At 42.9% G+C, this 14,343-nt stretch overlaps 1 protein-coding gene across 1 annotated transcript in view; it reads right to left on the minus strand.

The window, feature by feature from the left end:
- The window catches only part of LOC8027566, a 28,868-nt gene extending 14,806 nt beyond the window's left edge, over nt 1-14,062 (minus strand). The window contains exons 1-2 of the mRNA XM_040217145.1: nt 14,038-14,062; nt 11,194-11,562 (exon numbers count right to left, since the gene is read on the minus strand). Of these exons, the coding sequence (XP_040073079.1) occupies nt 11,194-11,562; nt 14,038-14,062 (394 nt within the window). The remainder of the gene's footprint in view (nt 1-11,193; nt 11,563-14,037) is intronic.
- Nucleotides 14,063-14,343: the final 281 nt, after the last annotated feature.

The following is a 14,343-nucleotide window of genomic DNA, read 5'->3' on the forward strand; positions in this document are numbered from 1 at the left end:
GTGAGCTCCAAATCTAACTTGTAAATTGGAGTGTATGGCATGCAGGTACACCAAAATGCATCGTTCGCACACATCGGAACAGTCTCTTAGATAAAATTATGAAGAAGGGTCCGCTTTTCAACGGGCAACAAAAGAAATGCGCAGTCAGAATGTGCTGACGAGGTGGCCAAGCAAGCCCCTTGAGTGGTAGGCACTTGGGGTAAAGGGAATGGCTAGATCACATCTTGGGGGTAATCAGGTGCACAAAGTGTGGAGCTTGCAAACAGACTTGCATGCCACATATAAATACTCTGAAAGTTTTTACCACTCGCTCAACTCAAAAGCGTGTGCACAGGTGTGCTCAAACGTGGGTAGGATGGAGCTCCCAAATTGTAAGGTTGGGGACTGGGGACTAAGCAGTAGCTTAGTCCGCAGTCCCCGTTCTTACGATTTTGATAGCAGTTTTAGTACACATGCACTCTTTCACCCGCTCAGTTCTGTGAAAACCTTCAGGGATATCTAAAGAGAAAATCAAGTTTCTATGTTCACACACTCTAAGCACTCGAGGCTGACCACCTGATTCGACAAAGAGAAAGAGTGCAACTAGCCCTTCGTTCTAATGGGAGATCTTGAGTGGCTGCCCAAACTTATGAAAGTCTGGGATATGAGCTTAGGTAGTTTTACATAGACTCTTCTGCTACATCTTATTAACCTTAGAAATAAAGCATTACTCAAACTGGATTGAGTTTTCCGGTTGGTTCATCAGTTCTCAAGAAATGCTTCACATTATAAACCAAATCACAATTGCAATTCCGGCCTTGCATTTTTTTCTAAGTTTCGAACGAATTTACGCTTGAAGTGTATCGGTTTTGACTAAGGAACAGGAGAACAAGACCTTCAAGTCAAACATTGGTTTTAGATATCGGGTCACAGGATGAACAATTAGAGGCAATGTCCATTTGACTTTTGTATAAGATTCATGGCTAATAATTAAATGGGCTGAGGGGGGCTGTGTGTTATGCACAAGCTCAATTTGCACATCTTGTTGATCTGATATAGATATTTAATTGTTTTTCTCTGTTTTCTCTTTAGCACATCATGTTACATGCAGCATCTGAAAACAAAGGCCAAACACCACGGGGGGCTCTACTTTGGCTCTTCAAGGACCCAAATGAAGTGTTCGAAGGTACTTTTCTTATTTTCTTATCAATTATTCTGGTGACATTGCATGATTGCTGCAAGCAGCATAGGAAAGAGTACTCAATATTCGTTTAAAGAGATCCTTTTCCAATTCAGAGTTCTGTAACTTTTTTTTATAGAAAACCTGGTTGTATCAGCGTCATAATGAACATTACTTTATGTATAGGGCAGCATCACTAAGGGACTGGCTGTTAAATGAACTGGAGAAATCTGCACTTACAAGCATTGAGCTCATATTCTTACCAAAGGTCTATTTTAGCAGTGAACACCATTGTGACATGTAAAGGCACAGCTCCATCTCTGTGGAATGTGAAAACAGCATTCTCTTTATTTTCAAGCATGAGTGCCGACGCAGATGAGTGAGAGTGACGTTTGGTGTTGTCGAGAAGGTGCTTTATATCGCTGTTTAAAAATGCAATGACTGCGGTGGTCAGTCAGACTGCAGATAATGTTTTGTAATCCCACTAACTTCTATAATTCTGCACATTGGTCTGAATGCCAGAACTGACAGAAGAAAAAACAACTGACATTGAGGAAACTTGCTGCAGATGCATTGCTCAGCTGTGTTGCCTGCTTTCCACAACAGGTTGTGGCAGCTCTCGATTGTATACATAGGTGCCCATTGTCAAATTTTAGTAATGTAGTTCTATTTTTCACAGACTGGAATTGCACCTTAAACATTTTTATGGGAATCTGTGTCACAAAAAGAAAACCTTTGATAAGTTCAGCTTGCTGGATGAAGGCATTAACTCTTCTAGCTCATTTTACAGCCCACCTTTCTATTGACACCGCCCTATGCGGAGAGCAAGTCGTCTGCTTGTTGCACAGACATTACGGTGATGTCAGAACGGTGACGAGCTCTCATTGGCTTTGATTGGAAGGGTATAGTGGGTAGACCACAATGCTAGACACCATGAACTCTACCCCCTATTTTTTTTTTTTGTTCAATCAGCCAATAAAAGCTCGACCTTCTGACATCACCGCAATCCCTGTGCAAGAAGCAGACAAACTTGTGCTCCGCATAGGATTACGGATACTCAAGAGTGCTTTCCGTAATATAAGTTACGGAAAGCCTACTCTGTTTGCCCTTTTACCGACAACTTTTAAGCACTTTTACGAATACTAGAGCGATTTTTGTAATAGGTTTTACGGAATGCATATTCCAGTCCGTTGTTTTACGGACAGCTCTTGAATAGCGTTACGGATAGTAGAGCACTTTCCGTAATCTGTTTTGCGGATTGTCCTTTTATTTACGGATTGTGTATGTGTTTAAAAGGATTTTTCCGCCATTAGAATTACGGATGACCTTTCCGGCAGCATAGGTGCCAGAGAATTTCTCCGTAAAAGAGGGCAATTTTTTTTAGCGAAAACTAATACGTTTGAAATATGCCACATTCTAATTTGAGTGTATTTGAAATACAATTCATAATTGTAAGTACACGAAAAATATACCGAAAATATAAACTTCTTTTTTTGTTACTTAGTACTAAAATATACTCCTAAAAATCATTTTAAAATACCTTTACTTAAACTACATTTGAAGTTTCCTTCATGCGTTTTGAAATATGTAAATACTAAATTAATAGGCACAAAATACCTTTTGCATATATTTCTTGAAATATTTATTTAATTCATTCAAAATATACTCCAACCATAAAAAATGGAGCAATCAAGAATACGTGCAGAATACTCTTAAAATACCTGAAAATCGTAAATACTGTTGTGTTATACTCTAAGTACCTTTTGACTGCAATACTTTGGTAGTTTGACTTAAACTACCAAAATATTTAAAAGCTCCCCTTCTGAAGTTCGCTTCAAGCAGATATGGAGTACACTGAAGCGCCTAAATACATTTGATTAGTTTGGTAATTGAATTGCGCAGCATCGCACTGATAAATCAGCCCAGTTTATGTTATTGTTTCCTTTTTTCTATCAAGAACACACCTGATCAGTTCCTTGCACACCAATCACAAACGGGGTTCGGGAACTACAACCACAACATTTGCTGATGCTGGAAAGCTTCAGCAGGTGCTGTGAACAGATACGTTTGGCATGGTTTTGTTAGCACAATGTTAGTTCACTGAACGTGTATACTCACCATTGTACGTGATGTGAATAGTGACTTTAATACAGTGACATTAACTACCATATTAAATAGTCAACTACTAAAAAGAAAAGGCAAAACAACTACTGTAAAATATTTATTTTTCGCGGGCTCAATATTTTGCGGTATAGGTCAAAGTTGGAGTTTTGGAATAATTCGCAAATTCTAATTTTCGCGACGCGCTGGGATCGCAATATAGATTTTAATGTTTTTACATTTTGCCGGAATTTTTCACGCGACCTATATTTTCTGAATTGTAGGCGATTCGCCAACTTGCGAGAATCACGCCCCCACGAAAATAAAGTCGTTTACAGTATTTTAAAGTGAAGAAACTGCCTTGATTCCCTTCGCCCTGAATGGTGCTACGCAGAGAAGTAATAACATGTATTTTATGAGCCGTTTGTGTGGATATTGTTTTAGGGACTGTGCCGAATTGTTATTAGTTGTACCAATGCCTTTTAGTAAGAGATATCGTCCACGAACTTCAAAACACTGTTTCCCCCTTGACAGACTCCCGAGGAGAAGATCGGATACTTGTAACCTTAATAAGCGCAGAGGTGGTCACCGAAAAAATTATTACCTTCAATATGTAGGCTATATAAGGCTCTAGAGCAGTCAAAGGGACTGTGAATGAGCTCTGCAGTGCGTCATGGTGTTTGTGTTTGTGTTCGTTTCTAATGTGGCTTTGTGAGATGTATTTAGTAGTGCCTTCAAATACCACAGGGACACCATTTGCTGACAAAATCGAAAATAAAAAAAAAAATTGTGTGACCGGTTTTTAATCCACAAATGGCATCTTGAGTGTGAAGGAATATTATTTTTGGTATATCTAAAATATTTTTTTAATCATATTTATAATGTATTTTGAATACATTACGCGCGTATTTCGAATGCGGCCAAAATAATACAGAATAAATACAAAATGAATATTCGTACTAAATATATTTCAACTTCGTTTGAAGTACGGCCTCTTTTTGCTAAGGGTTAAGCCAGGGCTGCCTGTCGTAGCATGCATGCTTGCTCTCTAGCTTCAGCCTAGTCGCATACGTTTTGTGAATTAAAGTATACGGTCGATCGTCCCGAAAGGTTCAGACATCGAGGGGGTTTCTCTGAAACATGCTTTGGGTGCACGCGGGCCCGTTTGTGAAGGAATGTTTCTGTTGCCTAAAAAACGAAAATTTCAAAAGTGAAAGAAAAAAAACAAGAAATAAGGACAGGCACACACTTATTCCCTTGTTTGAATTCAATATGAGCAGCTGTCACCATTGCTGAGAAACCCTCAGCACCGGCATTAGGTTCCAAGTTGTTATAGCATTTTTGAACTTCTGCATTGGAAATGACGCAATAGTGAGAATGTCTGCCCCAAAACCAGTTTTTGCCTGCTACAAGAGCTCCAAATCACCATTTGTCAGTTCCACCATTGCAGTTACCACTTGCTTTAACTTAATTTATTCTAACTGTGCTGTTTGTTTTACCTTTTCAGATCGAGCATCGCTCAAGGCAGGCGTTTTCTGTGACCTAATAAAGATACAACAGGTTTGATGTTGCATTTTACTTGTCATTTTATTGGCTGTTCTTCTTGAAGTTAACTTGCAGGGACCCTATGGCAGTCGAAAGTATGTAATAGTTTCTCTGGCAACGCTGCAATCTGGTTAGCCTATCCTATCAGCTCAGCAGTGATCACAATCACACCTTCCATCAAATATGTCCCATCAAAGACCACCACAATACGTTCCATCAAAGACCACCACAATACGTTCCATCAAAGACCACCACAGTACGTTCCATCAAAGACCACCACATACGTAATTTGGGACATTCCATCAGTGGCAGTCAGGCGTCATCTGATGGACCATCAGGGCACGTTCCACCAGGGCTGCTGACTGGCAGTCAGTGTCCCATTTTACGTACCTTGATGGAATTTTCAATAGGGACTTTACGTCCTTTGACCGTACGTCTGTCTGCACGTCAAAGCTTTTTGACGTACAGTCAGAGCCAATCGATATACAATCAGAATCGCCACCAAGACATCTTAATGGCATTTCGCCGCGGCCGACTGCCACCAGGAAACCGTCAGAAAGCCGACAAGTGGAGTCTGACTGGAGTTTGACTGTCGGTTAGAGTAACTTGTTGGCCAATCAGACATGCTTGACGTACAGTCAGGCACAGTCAGCGGTCCACTAGAAAACATTGACTGCCAAACAGGGTAACATTGATATATTTTTCCTTTGGGTTAGCTCTTCAATCATCACCATCAGGGCATCTTGTGATCCATGTCAGAGAGTGTGCCTTCACCCCTCTGTTCAATCACACTATAGTCCTCAAGCGCAACCACAGCAAGAGGGCTAGAGAGATCTATAAGGCTAAAACTATCATGACTCACGGGAACAATGCATAAGTGCGCTCTCCGTCGCACAGTCTCAAAAGGAGCAGCAATATCTAGATATTTTTTCTTAAACCTAGCAAGTAACTAAATATATTTTTTGATCAATTATTTTTTTTTTTTGGAGGGGTAATTTAAATTAGCCATCAGTGTAGATCGAAGTGTCTTATTTTTTTTTCTGAGTTTCATCGCAATTCTCACTTCGTTCGCCTCTTTCACGACCATTAGTGTAGATTTTCATCGCGTTTGTCGCTTTGTTTTCCTCTTTCACGATACATACACTAAATACCTAGTTTTGAGTAGCGTTCTTTCCTATCTCTGTCTCCTTCCTGTGTTGTCTTTGCACTGCATTGTAATTATGCATAACCAACTAGCCCAGCAGCTCATTTTAATACGATGTAAACTGGGCCGACTATAAACGTCTCAATGTTTCGAAATATTTCTCATATTTTGCCGCTGAGGCTAAAAAACAGCGAGAGGTTGAATTATAATGCAACTAAATGCAAAGGTGCAAGCAACCTGGAAATGAATGGCGAAAATAATCCCTGGAGAAGGGGAACAAGGGGGACAGAGAACAAACACAATTCTCCAGACACAGCCAGGTGACTGGTGCGAGACAGAAAAGATCCGCTTGGCCCTCGTATTGAACCAGGCACCTCTCCATTACTATTGGAGCACTCTACCAGCTAAGTGGTCGACACCAGGACCAGGCGGATTTTTTTGGTAGCACACCAGTCACCTGGTTATGTTTGGAGAATTGTGTTTTTCCTTTGTTCCCCTTGTACCCCTTCCCCAGGGATTATTTTCGTCGTCGAGATATTGAAGCTGTACATGTGCTGGTGACTGAAGACATATCCCCGGCCGTAACTCGACATACAGTAGTGAACAAAAAGATATGATATTTCGGTTTTACGTGGATAACCTTTCTTTTAACTATGATAAAGATATAAAAACTGTAGTGGAACACTACATTAACGTATTTATAGTAGAAACTGATGCTTAATTAAATATGAATTAATTTTTTTAATCGATATTTATTGCAAACCTGGTTACAGCGGTGCAAGAGGACGTGGTCAATAATCTGGCTGTTGTGACAAAATATGACACCGCGTACTCTTCCCATTGCCTGCTAAATATGCTTATATAAAAATAACCCATTATAAAAACCATAGGAATTCAATATTCTTTTCTTACAAAAGGAAAACGTAGGTGACTGCGAACGGCCACGAGGTGACGAAGAAGAAGGCGCAATTTGAAAAATAAATGAAACCTACCGGTGTCGCAACAACCGACCTCTGGTGGCTAAAAAGGCTGCATTATGGTGTACCATATTAAAACACAATATTATTGAATAATCACTAGACGTGGAGCATTACTTCTGTAAGAGAAACAAAATATCATATCTTTCGTTCACTACTGTATACCGCCCCATAGTGCTGCACGTCCCGCTATTCTCAGTGGCGGCGCAAAAATGAGCAACTGTTCGAGAGAATGGTTGAAAGAGCTGTGACGTGCGACCGTCGCACAGCCGCGGCGTGTACCCGGACAGAGTCACGTCGGATTGCAACTACGAATTGCTAAACCATGGCAATTAAATGTCGACGATTCTGACGCAGACTGGTACCATCGTTGGCATTTCGTCCACCAACAAAACATTGGCATAAATTGGTAGCTCTTACTTAGATGCTTTATTCATAATAAAGCTAATACATAGAGCGCAAACAACGTTAAGCTCGAAAGCACTCAACGAAATTAAAATAGATGCTCTTCTTATCACCCTTGCTTTAACAAAATTAACCGGATATTATTTAAAAGGTGTCTACGATTATTCGTCGTTTTACAAGATTGATAAAACGTGACATCGTGAAATTGAAAAATGAAAAATGAAAAACTGCCTGTAACGCCGAATTAGAGCACAGCTTTTGAGTAGGAGGAGGTGGGCAGGGTACTGAGCGGGGGTCATGTGGACTCTGGGGGGGGGAAGGGTTCACGTGACCAAGGGGAGGGGGGTTACGTCTCCTCGGGGAGGGGGGGTCACGTGACCTTGGGGGGAGGGGTCACGTGACCTCGGGGGTCACGTGTCCTCGGGGCGTCACGTAACCTCGGGGAGTCACATGACATCGGGGTGTCCCGTGACCTAGGGGGGACATGTGACCTCGGGTTGGGGGGGGGGGGGGGGGTCGGGTAGCCTCGGGGCGTCACCGGGTTGCATGCAACCCGGCGACTCCGACGTGTTGCATGCAACACGGGTTGCATGCAAGTAGAATTAAAAGCAACTTGTGTTGCATGCAACCCGTAATTACGCTGACCACGACGGGCTGCATGCAATACAGGTTGCATGCAACCTCAGTGGCATGCAACGCGCGGTTACGCCGACGGCGACGGCGACGCCGCTCAAGCCGGAAACAGGCGCCTAAGAGCTGCGCTCTAAAAAAAAAGTAAGTCAGTAAGCAGGTTGCGTACACTTCCCGCTGCTAGAACAGGTGATTTTAAGACGCAGAATTCCTACAACTGTGACCTCAAAATCGTTGGCTTGGCTTCAGCCTGGCCAATTTTAAGCAATTTTCTTGAGCAGTGACTCTGAAAATTTCGACAAACGGGCAAGAAGATAAGCGCATAAATTAAGACAACATAAACATGCGTGTTAAAATAAATTAGTTTTGAACTAAATCGTTCGCATTAACACGTCGTGGAGCCTTCAATAAAAAAAATATCCCCATAAAAACATCGCACGTTTTACGAAAACAAACAAACACCCCTCTCAATTAGAATTATGAGTAGAATACAACATTCGATTTCACATCACGTGTGTAACTGACACTTGGAAGCAAGCGAATGGAATAAACTATTAAACACTTTATGAAGAAATTTGATGTTACTGGGGCGCAAACTTCCAAAATGTAAAGGCGGACATAACATCTGCCAAACATTATGCACACCATTGGGAAATCTTTAGCTCTCTGGAAATGCGAGGACGGACTCCATCAGTAAGCTGGTCGTGTTTCTAGCAAACGGCGCACGTGCGCCGGCTACTCAAAGAGTACCTAACGTGCTGATCCAAGAAACTAGACAAAAACATGAGCACGATATGAACACGTTTTAGGGTTTTACACGCCAAACCTCGGGACTTATAAATCTTGCCGTAATGACCGTGACCCTTCGCAGAGATGCAATGCATATCTAATATGGAATTGTCACACAAACTTTTTTGCACACGCATGCAATTGCCCAGAGGTGCTGCATCTCGGCTGCTTTTGAAGAAGTAAGACGTGATGGAGGCGCATGGTGGTTGAAAACGAAAATAAATCACAATGGAATGGGCTTCTCCAAACCCTTATGACAGCAGTCTGAAAACGTTTTTTTTTAAATTTATTAAGCAACCTATAAGTGCAATATCCCTAATGCATGAAAGGAGCTAGAGGCTGTTTGAAAAAAAGGTCGCCACCGATTTTGTAGAATATATTGTTCTAAAGCGTTCCATGCTTTATATGTTTTAAGTTTTAAGAATTTATAACCCTTTACCTTGAAAACCCAAAGGGAAGTAAGATTAACAGTGACTGTAGGCTCGTTCATGCTAGCTAACTAGATTATTTATGTAAAACTCTGCTTTGAGGGTATCAGGACAAAAGTGAAGTGTTGGATGAGATTCGCTTGTGACTAACAGCACCTCCAAATAAAATAAACTGATTGGGGCTTTATGAATATTAAAGGTAATTATTCACATCTGTGGGCGCCCTAAAGGCGCCCACTCTCACCCTGACGGCCATAAATTGGCCGTCAGGGTGACTGGCACGTGATATAACTTTCAGCGCGTTTTCGTTCTGATGGCGATAGTTTCAAGTAGCTCATGTTGCAGAAAAACCGGCGTGGGCGTCGGTGGGAACGGAAAATTGAGATTTATTAATAACTCCTTATTTTGCCTTAAGCAACACATTCGAAGAATTTCGGGCGGAGCGGGATCGAACCCACAACCTTCAGTTGCGTGCCAGACACGCTACCGACTACGCCGCGCATACAGGCTTGCGAACGAGCTGTGTTTATGCGGAGGGCAAGTTCGTCTGCTTCTTGCGCAGGGGGTAGCGGTGACGTCAGAACGCCGAGCCCTGATTGGCTGATCGCGACCCCCTATCTGAGCGTCGTCTGCTCCTTTGCAACGTCGTCTGCTCGCAACTTCGTCTGCGTCTTTCTTACCTTTCCTGCGACTTTCGGAAGTGCAGAGGCCAGATTCACGAAACGATCTTACTCAAAAAATATGCGTAAGACAAAACTTAAGAACAAATTCGTATTCACGAAACGAAATTTTCGTAAGTGTTGAGCAGGTTACGACGAAATCCTACGACAGCTCGGAAGCTGTCTTACGCACTTCTTACGATCAAATAAGCATGGCCGACAGCGTCGCAGTCGCAACGACCCACGGACGTTTATTTTTCTACGCGCGCTTCTCACGCGTCCCGACTTCAAGCAGCAAGAAAAAAGTAAAAAGTACTTGAAACAGACCACGACGAACAAGAACGCTGGATCAACAAACACCCGGGAAAAGCTCCAACGGCCACGATTCCACCGAACGCGACCAAGCGAGTTCAGCAGTTAGGCCTAGCAGGCACTCCGCGACTCGGCGACCGTCTGTCCACGACCGGCTGGCGTGCTGAATGGAATATGCCCGCGCGACCCTTCTGAACCCTTCCCGTATTATACTTTGATCGCTGACCTCAGTTTTAGATTAAGAGGTCAATTTCTTCCTCTTGTTATCTCCTTGTTTCCCGAGGCATCGGTGACTCTCGCCGGTGAAAAAGCGGTGAATCTCCGACAGACGCAGGAAAGGTAAAGCAGCCATCGCTTTGACTAGCAGACGTAAAGCAGACGCCGTTAAAGAACGAGGGGTCTCGCCGCACACGAAAGGAGGGAAAAAGTATTTGGGAGGGAACTTGCGGACACTAACACGGTCACCTGTCGGGTCTTAGCAAACAAACCTCGGCGCCTCGGGACACCTCGCCAGTGAGTCCTTTGACTTCCCTCCTGGATGCGCGTCTGCTAGTTGTTAGACAAAAACAACGTACCGCTTGAGTTATTTTGTCTGCCCTCTCTGAAAGGCGAAGTCCCGGGAAACGCAAGACAGACGCAGACGACGTTGCGAGCAGACTACATTGCCAAGGAGCAGATGACGCCCAGATAGGGGGTCGCGATCAGCCAATCAGGGCTCGGCGTCCTGACGTCACCGCTACTTCCTTTCTCATGCGCAGAAGACGAAAATGAACCCACTTGCGAGGCGTATAGTTAGCTATCCCGTTCCACTCTGAAAGGCAAAGCTTAACTGTCCTCCTGTAATTTCGAAATCCTGCCTACGTGTTTTTCCTCTGGTTCGGGCATGCAGCAAGGCAACTTCCCCACATACGAGACGCTGCGCAAAGTGCCCACGGCCATAAAAAACGTCCTCCTCCCAAATCACCTACACACCCGGCAGTAATGGTTTTTTTTTTTTTTTTTTTTTCAGACAACTTTCTAGGATCGTGTATTCGCCGACACTCACCGTAGACGGTCATGTGCTGGTGCCTGGAATCCTGTCCCGCTAGCGATGCAACGACGCAGGTGTACTTGCCGCTGAGCTCCCTCGTGGGTCTGAGGATGCGGATGGCGCGGTACTGGGAATAGTCGTCCCTCGAGTTCACAGAGAACGAAGGGTCCAGGCGGCCCTGGAGCACGCCAAAAGCCTCCCGGGACTTCATCTCGGGGATCCACTGGTACACAGGCTCCAAACCGTCGTTGAAGAACCACTTGACCACCAGCTTCAGGTCATTCTCGTTGTACACGTACTCGCAGTCCAGCACCACCGGAGTCTCCGTGCCGTTGCGTACCCAGCGCGGGACAGACAGCCGCCGGATTGTCACGCCCAGGCCACCTGTGCGGAAAAACGCGAGGGAAAAATAAAACCTTCTCTCCTCTGAAAATACTAATTCGAGATAAGGCAAACAGATTATCTGTAAAGTAAGCATTTCGAGCATTCGAATGATCTGTGAGAAAGGAACTGACGCAAAGAAAAGCACACAATTTGAAATTAAGGTTTGCGCAGTAGAAAAACGATAACATTTTACGATCCGGCAATACAATTTAGCGTTGTAGAAGGTCAACTTGGAGAGTGCAGTGCGACTACTCCTCTGCCCCTTTCGAGGTGCATAGCGTAAGAATAATTACACGACCACCAGGCTGTGTACAACCTGATCTCATCTTAGCCAACCGAGGCGGCAATATTAAAATCAGGAAAACTTTTTTTTTTTTTTAAGGTCGAGGGGTTAGTTTTCTCTAACCAATCTCCCAATTAGGTTAACAGTACATTTTTTCCTGGCACCACAAAGCCTAGTAATATAAAAAAAATATATAATAAACATTTACCTTTCTGTTTTGCATACTCTCTCTCAAATTTAATACAATACCTAAAAATTAATTACGTGTGAATATATTAGCGCCCTCACACTTTTATGAACTAAAAATATTTAAATTGTTGCTGAATTCCTTGCTTTTGATCAAATATAAAAAGTGTATATTAAAATCAGAATTGGGAAGCAATCCCTTACAGGTAACGGACTACTTGTAATCAGTTACTTCATCAGGTAATTTTGTATTGCCACATTACTTTTTTTCGTAAGTAATTTGTAATGTAATTTCGTTACAAAATATCGGTAACGGATTAATTTAATTACTCGTTACTTTTTAGAAAATAATGAACATAATAAACAACGGGAGCAATATGAGCAGGCAGTTCAGCAGCCCAAAGATAGAGCAAGTAGAACAAAACAGAAAACGCCGCGAAGAAGAGAATGACCAAAAAAGAAAACACAATTTTTTATGACCGGTCACTACCGGGTGATTCAAGGAGACGCCAGGCTCTTTAAATCGACCGGAAAATTCGGTTTCTTAACCTATCGCGCTACGACTTTGTGCAGCGTTGCCCACAGATGGTGCTTTTTTTTTTTTTTTTGTAAAATTTGCAAAGAGCGTGTTTACCCGAGGAAGAAGTAAAGAAAGAAAAGGCTTAGCTCCTATGGAAATGAAGCGACGCCACCGGTCTGCAAACAACACGGCGCCGTTTCGCACGGGAGACTAGAGATAGCGCAAGCGCTCGCAACGCCAACTGCCGCCAACGAACGAGCAGACGACGCCGAGAGACGGCTTATTTAGCAGACAAGGAACTGCAGTTCTTTGTTGTTACCGCGCCTGTTTTTGTTTCTGCGACTGTCGCCGCCCGCGGAACGCGCTCCGCTTTTGAGTCAAAAAGATTGTCTGCTAAAGACGCTTGCTCTCGGCGCCGTATGCTCGTTCGTTGGCGGCGTTCGTTGCGCCATCTCTTGTGTCCCGTGCGAAACAGCGTCGTGTTGTTTGAAGACCGATGGCAAAGCTGCGTTTCAATAGGAGCTAAGCCTTTTTCTTTCTTTACTTTATCATCAATTAAGTTCGCTATTTGCAAATTTTACAAAAAAAAAAAAAAAAAGCACCATCTGTGGGCAACGCTGCACAAAGTTGTAGTGCGATAGGTTGGGAAACCGAATTTTCCGGTCGATTTAAACAGCCTGCCGTCTCCTTGAATCACCCGGTAGATCCACGAGAAAAACGTTCAAGACATATACAAATATGCGAGGAAAAAGATCAAAACGACAACGACGAGCAGTCACTGCCTCTTTCCATCGCCTTTCCATTGTGCTTTAGCTCTCCCGGGAAGACGAAATTTCTTCGTATTTCATTTTTCGTTTTTTTTTTTACTTGTACAACTGTTTCACCCTTTCCAACTTTTTCGATGTCTCTCGCCACCTCAACAAAGTCACAGGCACGAGACCGCAGCTTTGAGGCCTTGCGCTCACTCTCAAAACGCCCGTTTCAAAAGGGAGCTTCCGTAGATAGATTTCTTACCTCCGAATCTCCTAGCATAGGTAGACGCTTCTACTGAGCATGCGCACCGCTAGCTTCGCCTGAAGAATTGCAGGGATCATTTCCGGTTATAATAAGTTAGCGGTAAGGCGGGTGGGGTTGCAGCTTTAGCTGCCTTGTCAGCCTGCAGGTGAATGAATGTCCACCTACATCCTTTCTCTTAAATATATTTTTTATTTAAAAAGAAACTACGATAAAACGGGAGTATGGGAAATGGAAAGCTGTAGTGCAGAACCTTTTTGTAAACATCAACATTGGTTCTATTGCTTTCTTGATAAGGTTACGGGAAAACTAATGTGGAAGCAATTTGTAACGTAACGAGAGAAATATTCTGTTAATTTTGAACGAAAACAATTTGTAACGGCAATTAATTTAATTTAGCGTTCGGTAATTTGTAATTGCAGTTCATTACATTATTAGAGTAACGGCAACAAATGATTAATTCATATCTCACCTGCGTACGTGACGCTTTCAATCATGGCGTTTTTAGACGTGAAGCAGTTGGTGCACAAGCTTGACACCAAATTTTCATTCTCCACGCACACATTCTATAACGTATTTACAAATCATATACGCATTCTAATAATGTACGTGATAAGGCTAACGCAGTGACCAAATCTAACCACTGCAGAAATGGATCAGACGTCAGCCCTCTGCATATACAGTTTTTTTTTTCTTCTTTTTTAGATTTTACAAGTTTGAGTTCAAATATCCCTGAAAGCAACATTAATGTGGTTTGTCCAGGTGTGTTATTCGACCA

This window comes from Ixodes scapularis, unplaced genomic scaffold (assembly GCF_016920785.2).
Source record: "Ixodes scapularis isolate PalLabHiFi unplaced genomic scaffold, ASM1692078v2 PGA_scaffold0__279_contigs__length_252992795, whole genome shotgun sequence".
NCBI lineage: Eukaryota > Metazoa > Arthropoda > Arachnida > Ixodida > Ixodidae > Ixodes > Ixodes scapularis.